This window comes from Amblyraja radiata, chromosome 7, assembly GCF_010909765.2.
Source record: "Amblyraja radiata isolate CabotCenter1 chromosome 7, sAmbRad1.1.pri, whole genome shotgun sequence".
NCBI lineage: Eukaryota > Metazoa > Chordata > Chondrichthyes > Rajiformes > Rajidae > Amblyraja > Amblyraja radiata.
Genome location: NC_045962.1, coordinates 8,623,602 through 8,641,596, shown reverse-complemented (window position 1 = coordinate 8,641,596; position 17,995 = coordinate 8,623,602). Strand labels below are relative to the sequence as shown.

The window sequence follows — 17,995 nt, the reverse complement described above, 5'->3', positions numbered from 1 at the left end:
ATAATACCTGAACAAGAAAATGTAAGCAATAAATAATGGCAGTGAGGCCCAGTGCAAATTGGAGGAACAGCACCTCATATTTCGCTTGGGCAACTTACACCCCTGCGGTATGAACTTTGACTTCTCTAACTTCAAGTAACCCTTGCTTTCCTTCTCCCTCCATCCCTCCCCCATCCCAGTTCTCCCACCAGTCTGACTGTCCCCGATTACATTTTATCTCTGTTTGCTTTGTTGTCACCTTCTCCCAGCTAACAATGATCTATTCGATATTTTCCTTGAACTTTGTCTCTTTTGATGTCTTGTTTTCACACCTTACCCTTCCTTACCTTTGTGTCTCCCTCTCCTCTGAATCTCAGTCTGAAGAAGGGACTCGACCTGAAACGTCACCCATTCCTTCTACCCAGAGATGCTGCCTGTCCTGCTGAGTTACTCCAGCATTTTGTGTCTATCTTCGGTGTAAACCAACATTGGCAGTTCCTTCCTAAGCAATATATAAAACCGATCTAATTCGGAAAATCAGAACTTCCATATTTACTCTGAGTGCATTGGATTTGCTTACATGCTAGTACCGTTGATCTAATAATTTACGCGCTATTAGTTATTGTTCAATAATATGTCTTTAATCATTTTTCCCACAGCCCGTAGACCATTTTCTGTTGAAGACCACAATACCTCGTCTCTCATCGTTGCATTTGGCTCCTCAGTTTTCAAATCAAAAAATGTTGGACTTGTGAAACTTGCCCTACTCATCCTCTCCAAACCTGTAGAGTGAGAAGATCAAACATCTTTACGTTTAGAATTCATTCATTCCGATACGTTCTGTAATTTTAGACAAGTTGGAACATTGTGAGCAGTTTGCGGCCCCATATCTAAGGAAGGATGTGCTGCCGTTCGAGAGGGTCCAGATGCGATTTACAAGAATGATCCCAGGAATGATTGGGTTAACATGCGATGAGCGTTTTGTCGCACTGGGCCTGTACTCGCTGGAGTTTAGAAGAATGAGGTGGGGGACCTCATTGAAACTTGCAGAATAGCGAAAGGCCTGGACCAAGTGGATGTGGAAGGGATGTTTCCACTAGTGGGAGAGTCTAGGACCAGAAGGCACAGCCTCAGAATAAAAGGACATACCTTTAGAATGGAGATGAGGAGGAATTTCTTTAGTCAGAGGGTGGTGAATCTGTGGAATTCATTGCCACAGACAGCGGTGGAGGATGTCAATGGGTATTTTTAAGGCAGAGATAGATTTTTGATTAGTACGGGTGTCAGGGGTTATGGGGAGAAGGCAGGAGAATGGGTTTGGGAGGGAAAGATAGATCAGCCATGATTGAATGGTGGAACAGACTCGATGGGCTGAATGGCCTAATTCTGCTCATGTCTAATTAAGTTATGAAGAGTAAGTACAAAGCAACCTTGTTTTTCCTTCTTGATTTTGCTGATGTCATCCTGAAGCCGTTGTATCTTTAGATCCAGTCCGATCTTTCTTCTCTCTTTATCCATCGTGTTCCGACTATCTTCCTCCTACGTGGAGAAGACATGACAACTACATCCATCTCACTGCACTGCACAGCTAGTAGCAAAGCTCCCCGTCGCCGATCATAGTCAACATCGCAATGCAACAATAGCAACAGCACTCAACTTCATTTGGAAAGAGTGCTGGAGTAACTCAGCGGGTCAGGCAGCATCTCTGAAGAACATGTATAGGTGACGTTTCACAAGGTGCTGGAGTAACTCAGCGGGTCAGCCAGCACCTCGGGAGAACATGGAAGGGTGACGTTTTGGGTCAGGACCTTTCTGCAGGCTGATTGCAGAGGTGGGAGAGGGTAGGGGCAGGACAAAGCCCAGCAGGTCATAGGTGAACAAAGGTGAGGGGGGAGTAGGTTTGATGGGTTGGACAAAAGCCAGCGATGATGACACACACACACACACACACACACACACAAAGTGTGTGACACAAGGTTGATGTAATTTTGTACATTCAGTTCTATTTCTTTCAACTTTCAAATTATGATTAATTTTCAGATTGTAGATATTATAATTATTTAAAAAATGCAAACATTCCCACTTAACAATCATTTCTCTTTCTACTATTACTCAAGTGTACATTTCCAGGATTTGCCCCAATGGATGGCATCGTTGGGCAGCAATAGAGTTACTGCTGCACAGTGCCAGGGACCAGAGTTCAATCCTGACAATGGGTGCTGTCTGTATGGAGTTTGTATGTTCTCCCCGTGACTGCATACATTTTCTCCGGGTGCTCTGGTATTAATTGAAAGTGGAGTATTCAATGTCCAATGCTGGCTTCATAAGCTTATAAGTTTTAGGAACAGAATTAGCCCATTGAGTCTACTCCCCCATTCAATCATGGCTGATCTATCTTTCCCTCTCAACCCCATTCTCCTGCCTTCTCCCCATAACCCTTGGCACACATACTAATCAAGAATCTGTCAATCTCCGCCCAGAAAATATTAATTGACAGCCTCCACAGTCGTTTGTGGCAATGAATTCCACAGATTCACCACCCTCTGGCTAATGAAATTCCTCCTCATCTCCTTTCTAAAAGGTACGTCCTTTTATTCTGAGGCTATGGCCTCTGGTCCTAGACTCTCCCACTAGTGGAAACATCCTCTCCACATCCACTCTATCGAAGTCTTTCACTGTTCGGTAAGTTTCAATGAAGTCTCCCCCCCCCCCCCCCCATTCGTCTAAACTCCAGCGAGTAGAGCCCCAGCGCCGTCAAACGCTCATCACTTGTTAACCCACTCATCCTCGTAGGCTATCCAAGTGGAACGCGAGTTGCTGCTCGTCCAGTTTGCGCGGGGCCTTACTCTGGCAGTGGAGGAGGCCGAGTTTGTGACATACCCTCGGTTTAGGACTCTCAGCCACCGATTCACTCTGGTTTATTTTTTTTCCTGGTGCTTTTCTAGTAGACCTTATAGTATTCAGATATTTTAATTCCCATGCCACATTAACAATTGAAGTTAAAGAGCAATATACCTGCAGACATTGAATAACGGCGCTTTAGTTTTTTTTAAAGTTTTTAAAGATAGAGTGCGAAAGAAGGCCGGCCCTTCAGCCCACCGAGTCCACGCCGACAATCGATCACCTGTTCACACTAGTTCTATGTTATCCCACTCCCCCACACTAGGGGGACATTTACAGAGGGCCAATTGGACAACAAACCCACATGTCTTTGGAGTGTGGGGGGGAAACCGGAGCACCTGGAGCAAACCCCCGTGGTCACAAGGAGAACGTAAACACTCGGCACAGACATCACCCGTAGTCAGGATCGAACCCGGGTCTCTGGCTTTGTGCGCCACCGTGTTACAAGGTGCCCTAGGGGCGCTGCACTGGCAGCAGCCTCTACCTATAGCCTGTCTGTTATTTCTATCTTTTTTATTATTTTTAGTTAGTCTAAAGTCTTGTGTTGGGGGAAACTTTAACTTTTCTATGTGGGGGAGGGGGGCAGGGTAAGGGGGAAACCGTTTCCCAGTCTCTTCTTGGCGGGGATGCGACTATTTCTCCGAGTCGCGTCCTCGCCCCCCCACCTCGCGGCCTACCAGCTGGATCGGAGCGGCCTTTCCTGCCGGGGACCGGGAACCGGACCAGGGCTGCTACAGCGGCGGCGCAGCGCTGGAGTCACCGCAGAGCGGACGATGCCTACCCGGGTCGCTGTTTGGAGCTCCGAAGCGTTGAGCCGCTGCTCCAGCATCGTGGAGCTCTGGTGCGGAGAGCTTCCAACGCGGGCAGCGCTGAACGTCATCGCGCAGTCCTGGGGCGCCTTGCAGAGGGTCTCCAGCAGCAGTATCCACCCGGCGCGGCCTGCGGACTTTGGAAGCTGCCGACTCCGGTAGGAGGGGGCCGACTCTAGTGTCCACGCCGCTGAGGACGTCCCGCAGCCCCGACGTCGGACTTACAACACCCCAGCGAGCGGTCTTGAACATCGGGCCGCCCGTAGCTGCAACTGCGGAGGGCTTGGGGAGGCCCTGACCACGGGGAACAATGGAGGAAGAGACTGACTTTGGTGCCTTCCCACACAGTGGGAAACTTTGATTCTGCTGTGTGGGGATGTTTTATGTCAAACTCTATAGTGTGTTGTGTCCCTTATTTTTATTGTATGGCTGTATGGGAATTTCATTTCACTGTGCCATCTGGCACATGTGATGAATAAATCTATCTTGTATCTTGTATCTTAAAGTGCGTACTTACATAATAATCCGTCAGAAGAAATCCTATTTTGTTTTCATTGGATAAACCGGACGTGTTGTCCAACAGTGCCTGGATATCTTGATCAACACCAATCCCTTGCACCACTTCATGGATTTGCATCTGACGCTACACAACGACAAACAACGCAATCTGTACATCCACAGAGATCCAACAAGGTTTAAAACATCACCCAGCTCATTACTGCTCAGCTGCAATAATCCTTCCCTGGAACTCTGGGAATTAAGTGCCACAATTCAGGGTGCAGGGAGAAGATTTACAAGGATGTTGCCAGGACTCGAGGGCCTGACTGAGCTATTAGAGGGAGGTTGGGCAGGCTAGGACTCTATTCCTTGGAATGCAGGAGGATGAGGGGTGATCTTATAGAGGTGTACAAGATCATGAGGGGAAGGGATTGGGTAAATGTGCAGTCTTGTATCCAGAGTAGGGGGGGGGGGAAATGAACCAGAAGGGCTAGGTTTAAGGTGATAAGGAAAAGATTTGATATAAATTTCTACAGAGGGTGGTGGGTATATGGAACGATCTGCCAGGGGAGGTAGTTGAAGCAGTTACAATAACAACATTTAAAAGACATTTGGACAGGTACATGGATAGAACAGTTTAAGAGGGATATGGGCCAAATGGACCTAGCTTAGATGGGGCATCTTGGTCAGTGTGAACGAGTTGGGCCAGAGGGCCTGTTTCCATGCTGTATTATGCTGCCAAGTGTTATAGCAATTATGCCACATACCTCTATCAGTGTTCTTCCAAAATAAGTAATGTGCCGGCTGTATTTATTTAAGATATTGCACAGGAGATTTATTTTGTCTTTCTCCAGATCATGAATTACCTGTTAGGATGAAATGATTACAATGATTATAAATGAGTGGAGTTGCGTGGTGGAAAAATGAGGTATGCGAGTGGTAGGAACCCGCGAGGTAACTTGTTCCACACAAAGGGTGGTGGGTGGATGGAATAAGCTGCCAGAGGAGGTCGTTGAGGCAGGTACATGGATAGGACAGGTTTAGAAGGATACGGGCCAAACGCAGGCAGGTGGGACTAGTGTAGCTGGGACATGTTGGTCGGTGTGGGCAAGTTGGGATGAAGGACCCGTTTCCACACGGTATCACTCTATGACTCGACGTCAGAGCACAACCCACCATGGAAATTTAAATTCAATTGATTAAATAAATCTGACTAAACGCTCGTGACAATGAAGCATCCAATTTATGATGCAAACCCACTGAGTTCACTCACTTGCAGACACAAGGAACTGCAGGTGCTGGTTTACCAAGTAAAAAGGCACAAAGTGCTGGAGTAACTCTACTGGGTTCTGGGATGCTGTCTGTGTGGAGTTTGTACGTTCTCCCTGTGACTGCGTGGGTTTTCTCCGGGGGGGTCCGGTTTCCTCCCATACTCCAAAGACGCACAGGTTTGTAGGTCAATTGGCTTCTGTAAATTGTCCCTAATGTGTAGGGAGAACTAGCGCAGGGATTATTGGTTAAGATGGTTGGTTGGCACGGACACGGTTGGCCAAAGGGTCCGTAACTCGACAATAAGTAAACTAAACATATGGGTCAGGCAGCATCTGCAATCGCATCACGTTTGGCATGCACAGATGATGTGGGCCAAAGGGCCAGTTCAGGATTGTACTGCGCTTGCAATTCCTGTTCAGCAGGAATGGAGAGACTACAGTATTAAATTACACTACTTGCTGTCAAGTATTTCGGCGGGCAAGAAACCTGTACGCACATGTACACAAGTCCTGGTTGAGAGTTTGTTGCATCTGCTAGTGTTAGTGCCAGTCTGAAGAAGGGTCTCGACCCAAAACGTCACCCATTCCTTCTCCCCTGAGATGCTGCCTGCCCCGCTGAGTTACTCCAGCATATTGTGTCTACCTTTGGTATTAATGCCAAGGACACGATGCATAGTCATCGCTTCACGTACTTACTGCAAGGTCCAAATGCTGAAAACCACAAGAAAGTGACCAAGGGGCCCATTTGGGTCCTTCGCATATACAGGTCCTCCACCGATTTTCCGGCACCCTTGGTTCCAGAGCCTTGCCGGATTATCTGTTTTACTGGACCAACAGAGGTCACGGCCTTGTGGGCCGGACCAACAGAGGTCATGGCCTTGTGGGCCGGGGAAGTCGGCTATGGGAACGGATCTGCCAGCTCTGGTCGGGACGGAGTTCCAGTGCCCCGTCTGCAGGGGGAAAATCGGCCGCAGAAGTCCCGATGAAGTAGAGATCGGCCACCTCTCCCAGCCTAGGCACCACATTTTTGGGTGGACTTCCAGAAGGGGCAGAAGGGGATTTCAAATGCATTCTGTCCAGATTAAAGGAGGTGCCGGACTACCAGCTGCCAGATAATCGGGGGTGACCTGTATTCCGTCATTCAATAAGATCTCAGCTACTTCCTGCTCTGAAGCCATCGTCCTCAATTCCCTTCATATCCAAAAGCCTCTCAATCTCTGTGGTGATTGCACTTGCACTGAGCCTCCACTATCCCTCCCTCCCTCTCCCTCCCCCCCAACCAGGAGCAGAAGATCATTCTAAAACTTCAAGTGTCCAAGTCATAGTTGTTCATAATTTTAAACTTTAGAAATTCAAGTTTAAGAACAATTTAGCAGCTAACTTGCTTGCTGGCCCAGTAATCGAAGAACACCGAGTCCTTCCAGCAAGTGTTTAGCTAAACAGGAGTGGGATGGGAGCAATTGCATTTTTTTTTTAAAGTCCTCAAAGCAAGAGGTGGGGGAGGCAGTGCTTGGGGGATACTCCCCTGCACAGTTGGAATATGGGGGAACGGGTGAGTGGTGGAATATTGCGTTGGGGGACGGGTTGCGTTGGGGGAATGTGTGAGGGGTGGAATATTGCGTTGGGGGAACGGGCGAGTGGTGGAATATTGCGTTGGGGGAACGGGCCTCCCGTGGGGCTATGGGTGAGTGGTGGAATATTGCGTTGGGGGACTGGTTACGTTGGGGGACCAGGCCTCCCGTGGGACCGGGACCCAACGGGTCCCTCTTGGTCCAGTATCCCTCTAAAGCTGTTCTATCCATGTACCTGCCCAAAGTGTTTTTTAAATGTTGTGATGGTACCTGCCTCAACTACTTCCTCATTCCATACACCCATCACCCTCTGTGTGAAAAGGTTGCCCCTCGAGTTCCCATTAAATCATTCCCCTCTCACACAAGGCCAATACACAAGGTTGACCCTTTGTGAAGACTTTTATTAATGCAAGAATATATTTCTGGTCATATAGCATGGAATTGGACCATTCTCCCAACTCACCCAAGCCAACCAAGATGCCCCACCTGCTCGTGCCTGGTCCATATCCCTCTAAACCTTTCCTATCCATGTACCTGTCTAAGTGTCTTTTAAATGTTGTGATGGTAGCTGCCTCAGCTACCTCTTCTGACAGCTCGTTCCATTCACCCACCACCCTCTGAGGAAAAAGTTGCCCTCAACTTGTATTAGTGTTGCAAACGTTTCTACTGGATTTCTGAAGAGAAGGTTGGACTTGCCTGGTAAGACTGTTCAAAGATGGACTCCCATTTCAGCCGCACGTCCTCACCGGCCCGGTTCATCTCGTAGTACTGCTCGTCCACTTTCAGCAGCATCTCCGTCGACTTCTTCAGCTTTTTTAGCAGCTGTGGAATCAAAACATTCCCAGCAAAGAGTTAGTCACACCATTAGAAGCAGCGCTAGATAGAACAAAAATATATATATATATATTTTGAAATTTAGCGATACTGCGCGGAAACAGCCCGTATGGCCCACCGCGCCGACCAACGATCCCCGCACACTAACACTACCCTGCACACACTAGGGACAATTTTACGAAGATAGACAAAAGTACTGGAGATACTCAGCGGGTGCAACAGCATCTTTGGAGCAAAGGAAATAGGCAACGTTTCGGGCTGAAACCCTTCTTCAGACTCCTTAGTTTATGGCGGCTCCATAGATGCTGCCGCACCCGCTGAGTTTCTCCAGCACTTTTGTCCACCTTCGATTTTGCAGCATCTGCAGTTCCTTCTTAAACAGGGACAATTTTATGTTTATACACTTACGCCAAGCCAATTAACCTACAAACCTGCACGTCTTTGGAGTGTGGAAGGAAACCGAAGATTTTGAAGAAAGCCCACGTAGGTCATGAGGAGAACGCACAAACTCCGTACAGACAGCACCCGTAGTCAGGATCGAACCTGGTTCTGGCTCTGCAAGGCAGCAACTCTACCGCTGCGCCACCGTGCCGCCATTATCAGACAATAATTCACAAGTATAATTATATGGCTTTAAAGTCCAATTAATAACCATAAAACAAAAAGTAATAAATTCTCCTCAAATGATGATGTTATTCCCTTAATCCTGTATCTGTGCACTGTGGGCGGCCTGATTGGAATCATGTATGGTATTTTCACTGACTGGTTAGCACGCAACAAAAGCTTTTCACTGTACCTCGGTACACGTGACAACTGAAACTACACAAAACCAACACTAATCAGCCATCCACCTGCAGACATTCAGGCTTCCCTGCTCCTTCCACCCAGATTCCTTTTTCCCCTCCATCTCCCCACATAGCCTTCCACTCATTTCCCTCCCGCTGGCTCAGCATTTCACCCCTCCTCGCCTCTCCTTATCTGGTACCCTTTAGCCTCCTTTTCACCTCCACCCATCGGGTCATACAGCACGGAAATAGGCCCTTCGGCCCAACTTGCCCAAGCCAACCAACATGCCCCATCTACACTAGTCCCACCTGCCCATGTTTGGTCCTCTAAACCAGTCCTATCCATATAGCTGTCTAAATGCCTTTGTCACTTACTCCACCTATCTTCCAGTCACCTGTATCCACCTATCACTTGCCAGGCTTTGCCCCCCTCCCACCTCTCTTTTCCAGCTTTCTCCCCCCCCCCCCCACTCAATCAGCCCAAAACCTCATCTGTCCATTCCCCCCACTGATGCTGCCCGACCCGCCGAGTTCCTCCAGCACTTTATTTCATTTGCGATGGAGGTCAAACAAAACAGACTGGACCGTGCTGGATTGAATGACTTTAATACAAGCACCAGAACCTTTATTTTCTCTTTTTCAGACACTATTTGCTTATTGTTCTCCACGGCACGATGCACTGCTTCATGGCTCTTGGTCAGTCCCAACATCTTCTTCTTGCACTGAAATATTCCAACAAATCAGAGTCGGCATTAGAAAGTGGACAACACACTTTGTGAAAACACCTAATGAAGCTGGAATATATTGATGCAGTCTTTTACAGCACAGAAACAAGCCTTTCTGCCCATCGCATCCATGCTGACCAAGATGCCCCATCCAAGCTGGTCCCTCCTGCATGTGTTTAGCCCACATCCCTCTCAACCTTTCCTATCCATGCCCCTCCCGAGGCCCCTCTTAAATCTCTCCCCTCTGCTCCTGCCTCTCAACCTGTGCCCTCTAGTTTTAGAATCCTCTACCCTGGGAAAAAGATTATCCATGCCCCTCGTGATCTTGTACACCTCAGTTCAAATGTCTTTTGAATGTTGTTCTCGTCCCTGCCTCAAATACCTCCTCTGGCAGCTCATTCTGTACACCCACCACCCTCTGTGTGGAGAAAGTTGCCCCTCAAGTTCCTATCTCGCCTTAAACCCATGTCCCGTGGCTCTTGATTCCACTACGCTGGGTACAAGACTGCATTCACCCTATCTATTCCCCTTTTTCATTTTGTACAGCTCTATAAGATCACCCCTCAGCCTCCCGCTCTATGACACGTTATCTTGTGTCATAGAGCTGCACAGCACGGAAACAGGCCCTTCAGCCCACCTTGGCCACTGGGATAGAAACATAGAAAATAGGTGCAGGAGTAGGCCATTCGGCCCTTCGAGCCTGCACCGCCATTCAATATGATCATGGCTGATCATCCAACTCAGTATCCTGTACCTGCCTTCTCTCCATACTCCCTGATCCCTTTAGCCACAAGGGCCACATCTAACTCCCTCTTAAATATAGCCAATGAACTGGCCTCAACTACCTTCTGTGGCAGAGAGTTCCAGAGATTCACCACTCTCTGTGTGAAAAATGTATTTCCCATCTCGGTCCTAAAGGATTCCCCCTTTATCCTTAAACTGTGACGCCTTGTCCTGGACTTCCCCAACATCGGGAACAATCTTCCTGCATCTAGCCTGTCCAACCCCTTAAGAATTTTGTAAGCTTCTATAAGATCCCCCCTCAATCTTCTAAATTCTAGTGAGTACAAGCCGAGTCTATCCAGTCTTTCTTCATATGAAAGTCCTGACATCTCAGGAATCAGTCTGGTGAGCCTTCTCTATACTCCCTCTATGGCAAGAATGTCTTTCCTCAGATTTGGAGACCAAAACTGTACGCAATACTCCAGGTGTGGTCTCACCAAGACCCTGTACAACTGCAGTAGAACCTCCCTGCTCCTATACTCAAATCCTTTTGCTATGAATGCTAACATACCATTCGCTTTCTTCACTGCCTGCTGCACCTGCATTACTACTTTCAATGACTGGTGTACCATGACACCCAGGTCTCGTTGCATCTCCCCTTTTCCTAATCGCCACCATTTAGATAACAGTCTACTCTCCTGTTTTTGCCACCAAAGTGGATAACCTCACATTTATCCACATTATACTGCATTATAGTCCCATTTGCCTGCATTTGGCCCATATCTCTCCAAAGCCTTCCTATCCATATATCTGTCCAAATCTTTTAAAAGTCATAATCGTATCCACTTCTACAGCTTCCTACGGCAGCTCGTTCCACATACGGACGACCCTCTGAGTGAAAAGTTTCTCCTGAGGTCTCTTAAATCTCTCCGCTCTCATTAAGCCTGTGCCCTCTAGTGTTGGAATTCTCTACCCTGGGAAAAAGACTATGAGCGTTCATTGTATCGGTGCCCCTCATGACGTTGCACACCTCAATAAGGTCACCCCTCGGCCTCCTACACTCCAATGAAAAAAGTCCCTGCAGATCCAATCTCCGTCCCCTCCGCCGACCTCACATTTTGTGCCTCTTCGCTCCTTATCTCACACCCTTTCGTCTTCAACTCATCTCTGGCCTTCGTCCACCCATCTGCCCATCCAACCCCCTGGACCTGTACCCACCTATCACTCACCAGGCTTTGTCCCACACTCACCTCTCTTCCAACTCCCCCCCCCCCCCACCCAACTACAATCTGTCTGAAGAAGTGTCCCGACACGGAATGTCGCCTGGCCGTGTTCTCCAGAGATGCCGCCTGACTTGCCGAGTCACTCCAGCGCTCTGTCTCTCTCTCTGTCAGCTAGCATCTGCAGTGGCATGTGCGGGGACTATTAAAAAATGTTATGTCGTACCCGGATCTGTTGACTCCAGTTGTCCACAACAAGCTTAGAAGATTTCTCCACAGCACCGTCCATCTGATGGGGGGGGGGGGGGGGGGGGGGGGGGGAGGGGGGAGGGGTTGGAAATTCAGGATTGGAAAATACGTGAAAGATTAATGCAAACAGCAACTTAGAAATAAGTCGTCTCAAAATAAGGTGAAACAGATTTAATTTGCAGGAAAGGGCAATACATACTGACTTTCTCCTTTTTGTATGTTCTTCCAGCATCTTACAGATGGGTTTCACAGCTTCCTGGTGAATAGCGCCGCCTAACTCCCTGTTCAAAACAACAAGAACTTGTTAGCGAAAATAATCTATAGAACCCGAGAGGCAACCTTTTCCACTGAGAGGATGGTGGTGGTGGTGGTGGTGGTGGAAGAGTGGAATGAGCTGCCGGAGAGGTAGTTGAGGCAGGTGCTACCGCAACGTTTAAAAGGCATACAGGAGGAACTGCAGACGTTGGAATCTTGTGTAGGACACAAAGTGCTGGAGTAACTCAGCAGGTCAGGTGCTATCACTGCAGTACATGGACAGGTGGCGTTCAGATTGAATAAGGGTCCCAAGCTGAAAAGTCGCCTATCCACATCCTCCAGAGATGCTGCCTGACCTGCCGAGTTTACTCCAGCACTCTGTGTTCAACATTATAAAGACACTTGGACAGGTACAATGAAAGGACTGATTTAGAGGGATATTGACCAAATGCGGGCAGCTGGAACTAGCAATAGATGGCGCATCTTGGTCAGCATGGGCGAGTTGGACTGAAGGGCCTGTTTCTGCGTTGTATGACTCTAGGACTAGAAGCGAAAAGGAGACAAAAGGGTGTCAGATAAGGAGAGAAGAGGCGGAGTGAAATGTTAAGCCAGAGGGAGGGTGTTGTGGGAAATATAGGAAATGATAAGTAAGATCAGTAGGTTATAGTCTGTTCAACCTTACAGCTCACAAACTGGGGAATAAGATGGGAGAAATAGCCAGCACGGGTGGTCAGAGGTAATTAGATGTGTCAATGTCTTTAGCTCTCGGCAAAGCTAGCTTAGATAGAATAACTCGAAGGGCCAAATGGCCTACTCCTGCACCTATTGTCTATTGGAGGCTGAGAGTAATATAATACCCAGGAAATGGATCTTTTGCCCATTTGTTAGATATGGGAGAGGGGTGTCCAAAATAAAAAGAAATGTTATTAAAAGGTTAAAACAAAGATGAAAGATTGTGGAGACATTGATTAATGATGACATTTCAGATCCACAAGTAACCATTGTGTCATGAGAATATAAAAATGCTGCAGGTACTTTGTATCTATGAAACACTTTGGGTTCTCTTAGAGTGTTTCCTGGTGTGCACTGTTAAGACCTTCAATAAACCGACTTGTTAGATAGACTCACCACTGATCTATGCCTGGTCGAACATTTGAAACATAGATGGACACGAAAGAAGAACCACTGATCTACGCGCTGTTTTATTTTGTGTCTGTGCCTATCTAAGTAAAGGGAAATACAGTGTATGGATGTAGCACAACATTCCCTCATACAGTGGGGATATTGAAAAAGGGGGTAAACATGGAATATGGGTGGAAGGAGCAGGGTGTGTCTGCAGGTAGATGCGTGATTGAAAGTTGGTCATCGGAGGCATCTTGGTCGGCTCGGACAAGTTGGGCCTGTTTCCATGCTGTATGACTATGACAATGGAACGTTCAGCCTTACATGGCAAGAATTTAATGTAATCTCAAAAATAGTCACATTTGACATTGCTGACTTCTGATCATTCAGACAAACTTTGTCACATCTCCAAAACTCCCCATTCCCAGAATTCAATCTATATTTAGTCACAAGGCTGCCACGGACACACACACACACGCTGCAGGGAAGGATGGCAGGCAAAACAAGAGGAGGATCAATGAGAGAATCGCTCGTACAGCAGGCAATGAAGGGCTGGATGCTGCATGGATTATGATCATAGAGTTATAGAGTGTGGAGACATGCCCATTGGCCCAACTTGCCCACACCGGCCAACATGTCCCATCTACACTGGCCCCACCTTTCTGCATTTGGTCCATATCCCTCTAAACCCATCCTATCCACGTACCTGTCCGAATGTTTCATAAATTATGCATAGTACCTGCCTCGACTACCTCCTCTGGCAGCTCGTTCCGTATACCCACCACACTTTGCATGAGAAAGTTACCCCTCAGACTCCTGTTAAATCCCCCCCCCCCCCCCATACCCACCTTAAACCTATGTTCTCCTGTTCTCAATTCTCTTACTTTCAGAAAAAGACTCTGCGTCTACCCGATCTATTCCTCGCATCATTTTATACACCACTATAAGATCACCCCTCATCCTCCTGCGCTCCAAGGAATAGAGTCCCAGACTACTCAGCCTCTCCCTATAGCTCAGGCCCTCGAGACCTGGCAACATCCTCATAAATCTTCCCTGCGCCCTTTCCAGCTCGACAGCATCTTTCCTAAAACATAGTGCCCAGAACACGCTATGATGTGTGGGGTTTGTAGGTCGATTGGCTTCTGTGAATTGTTCCTACTGCGTGGGATAGAGCTAGTGAACGGGTGATCGCTAGTCGGTACAGACTCTGTTTCAGCGCTGTATCTCTAAAGTCTAAAGTAAAATAATCTACTACAACCACTGCAGAATTAAAGCACAGAAGATGGTTTCTACATACCGCTCGAGACATCACACTCAGATTGATAGAATAAGTGATACATCAAAACATAGACAAAATATCCAATGCAAAATAGCTGGAGGAACTCAGCGGGTCGGGCAGCATCTCTGGAGAGAAGGAATAGGTGATGTTTCGGGTCGAGACCCTTCTTCAGGGGAAAGGGAAATTAGAGATATAGGCGGTGATGTGGATAGATATAGGACAAATGAATGAAAGATATGAAACGGTATAAATGTCAGCGCAAAGCTTTCAAAATTACTCCAAAACTACAAGAAATGGAGTACAAGAATCAGGAAGGCAGGTTAAGGGCCTGTCCCACTTTCACGGCCTAATTCACGACCTCTGCCGAGTTTGCCCTCGACTCATAATCGCAGCATGGTCGTCACGAGGTCGTAGGTTGGTCGTGATGCTAGTCGTAGGTACTGGTGGCATCAAGTAGGTCGGGGCGTTTTTCTAGCATGATGAAAAATGTCCACGAGTAAAAAAGGTCGTGAATTAGGCCGTGAAAGTGGGACAGGCCCGTTACAGCTGTATAAAACTGTGGTTAGGTCACAAGTGGGGTTTTGTGTGTAGTTCTGGTCATCCCATTACATGGAGGCTTTGGAGAGGGTGCAGTAGAGGTTCACCAGCATGCTGCCTGCAGTAGAGGTTATAAACTGCAGGGAGAGGTTAGACAAACGTGGATTGTTTTCTCTGCAACAGAGGTTGAAGGGGCAGCTGATAGCAATGTAGAAAATCATGAGGGGCATAGGCAGCGTAGAGTGTTTAACCCAGGATTTCAAAGAGACACACACACACACACGCACGCACGCACGCGCGCACGCGCACGCACACGCACGCACACAGTGGTTGGTCCATGGAGCGCCATGTCAGATGCAGTGGCTCGAAGGGCTGAATGGCCTACTCCTGCACCTGTTTTCTATGACCCTCACTCCGATTGCCCTCCAGACCACCGACGGCCAGCTTTAAACTCACGTGTGTAAGTCCGCAGTGTAGGTCATCTCTTGGGCAATACATTTCCAGCCTTCAAATATGGAGCTGCAAAGGGACAAGTGCAACATCAAGAAAAAACACCCAGAATAATTATGGAGAGAGAGAGAGAAGTGCTGGAGTAACCCAGCGGGTCAGGCAGCATCTCTGATGAAATGGTTTCCACCACCAGCAGTTCCTCCCTACCACCTATTCCTTCTCGCCAGAGATGCTGCCTGACCCCCTGAGTTACTCCAGCTTTTTACGTCTATCTTCGGTTTAAACCAGCATCTGCAGTTCCTCCTTACACATAAGCATGGAGATGCAAGGAACTGCAGATGCTTGAAGTTTGAGCAAAACACAAAGTGCTGGAGGAACTCAGCGGGTCAGGCAGCATCTGTGGAGGGAATGGGCAGACGACGTTTCAGGTCGGAGCCCTTCTCCAGATTCAGGATGATTCGGGTTGGGACACTTCTTCAGAGTTCAGACTGCCATCTGAAGAAGGATCCCGACCTGAAACATAATCTGTCCATTTTCTCCACAGATGCTGCCTGACCCGCTGAGTTCCTCCAGTGTTTTGTCCATAACAATCACAATGTGCTTGCACTTGAAAACAAATATTTACAACAATCCAGAAACATTCCAGTAAAATACTTAGTTGTAGATTGACATTTAAAAAACCACAGCTGGACGAGGGGTGATCTTATAGAGGTGTATAAACTCATACGGGTTAGATGTGGTAAATTGCAGAGTCTTTTACCCAGAGCAGGGGAATCAAGAACCAGAGGACATAGGTAGGTTCAAGGTGCGGGGGAAAAGATTTAATAGGAACCCGAGGGTGACTTTTTCCACACAGAGAGTGCAGGGTATATGGAACGAACTGCCAGAGGAGGTAATTGAGGCAGGGACTATAACAACATTTAAAAGACATTTTAACTGGTACATGGATAGGAAAGGTTTAGAGGGATATGGGCCAAATGCCGGCATGTGGGACTAGTGTAGATGGGACATGTTGGTCGGCATGGGCAAGTTGGGCCGAATGGCCAGTTTCCATTCTGTACGACAATATGACCAACATTTGACTAAAGCGCTGGCACAGAATATTTCCACAGAAATTGCAAGAGCTGTGTATTAGATTATTTTGACGGAAAGGAATTTGTTTCCATGGAGACATGTAACGCTGCCAGGTTTTCTCTGCAGGTTCTGTCCCCTTCCTCGGGCCTTCAGATCACATGAATTCCCAGCTGAGATAGGATATCTGGGATGCCAGCTGATATCTGGCCTGTGTTTTGTGCAGGAAGATTAAATCCGAGCACTGGTGGAGGATACACAAAAATGCTGGAGAAACTCAGCGGGAAGATAGACTTGTTGCCAACTCCAGCCCACGCAACACTGCACGTCCACTCCCTGCTCCCAGGGACCTTGTCTACTGATCTCCAGGCCTCCGCTCAATCAGCAGATCATAAACAAATGGTAAAGCCCCTTGACCAGAATCTAATGTCAGGTTTGAACCCTTTATTGAAGAATTATTGTTTTTTTTTAAAGTTTAGCTTAGTTTAGAGATACATAGACAGCACAGAAACAGGCCCTTCGGCCCACCCAGTCCGCACCGCCCAGCGATCCACGCACATTAACACTACCCTACACACACACACACACTAGGGACAATTTGCACTTATACCAAGTATACAAACCCAAGCCAATTAACCTACAAACCTGTCCGTCTTTGGACGATGAAGACATTCATACAGATGTCAATGGAAGAAATCAGGGCCTGTGGTGTGGGAACAAAGAGGCACAAGGAACTGCAGCCTCATGCAAAACACAAAGTGCTGGAGGAACTCAGTGGGTCACGCTCCATCTGCGGAGACAACGTTTCGGGTTGGGACCCCGACATTAAAAAAAACTCTGATACTTGAAAGAACTGGATATTATTCAGATTAGGGGATGTGTTAAAAATGAAGCTCCTTAGATGAATTATTCCTGGCGTATAATCTTGGATCACAATCAGAAGCGGGGGGGTGGGGGGGGGGGGGGGGGGGGGGGGGGGGCGAGAGACAAAGTGCTGGAGGGCGGCACAGTGGTCGAGTTGCTGCCGTACAGCGCCAGAGACCAGGGTTCGATCCTGACCCAGGGTGCTGCCTGTACAGAGTTTGTTCTATCTCCCAGACACCTGCGTGGGTTTTCTCCAGGCGCTCTGGTTTCCTCCCACACTCCAAAGACGTGCAGGTTTGTAGGCTAATTGGCTTCTGTAACTTGGTAATTGTAAAATAGTCCCTAGTGCGCGATGGTGATCGATTGGTCGGTGTGGTCTCAGTGGGCTGGAGGGCCCGTTTCCGCGATCTATCTGTATAATATAACCATATAACAATTACAGCACGGAAACAGGCCATCTCGACCCTTCTAGTCCGTGCCGAACACATAATCTCCCCTAGTCCCATATACCTGCGCTCAGACCATAACCCTCCATTCCTTTCCCATCCATATAACTATCCAATTTATTTTTAAATGATAAAAACGAACCTGCCTCCACCACCTTCACTGGAAGCTCATTCCACAGCTACCACTCTCTGAGTAAAGAAGTTCCCCCTCATGTTACCCCTAAACTTCAGTCCCTTAATTCTCAAGTCATGTCCCCTTGTTTGAATCTTCCCTACTCTCAGTGGGAAAAGCTTTTCCACGTCAACTCTGTCTATCCCTCTCATCATTTTAAAAACCTCTATCAAGTCCCCCCTTAACCTTCTGCGCTCCAAAGAATAAAGCCCTAACTTGTTCAACCTTTCTCTG

The 17,995-nt window shown here is 47.7% G+C and overlaps 1 protein-coding gene across 2 annotated transcripts in view; it reads right to left on the bottom strand.

Moving 5' to 3' along the window:
* The window catches only part of nostrin (nitric oxide synthase trafficking), a 56,182-nt gene that overhangs the window by 13,227 nt on the left and 24,960 nt on the right, over positions 1-17,995 (bottom strand). For both annotated transcript variants that reach the window (XM_033023655.1, XM_033023656.1), the window contains 9 exons: positions 15,215-15,277; positions 11,765-11,846; positions 11,543-11,605; positions 9,272-9,370; positions 7,726-7,851; positions 4,955-5,053; positions 4,207-4,332; positions 1,410-1,518; positions 673-761 (listed from right to left, as the gene is read on the bottom strand). In XM_033023655.1, the coding sequence (XP_032879546.1) occupies positions 673-761; positions 1,410-1,518; positions 4,207-4,332; positions 4,955-5,053; positions 7,726-7,851; positions 9,272-9,370; positions 11,543-11,605; positions 11,765-11,846; positions 15,215-15,277 (856 nt within the window). The remainder of the gene's footprint in view (positions 1-672; positions 762-1,409; positions 1,519-4,206; positions 4,333-4,954; positions 5,054-7,725; positions 7,852-9,271; positions 9,371-11,542; positions 11,606-11,764; positions 11,847-15,214; positions 15,278-17,995) is intronic.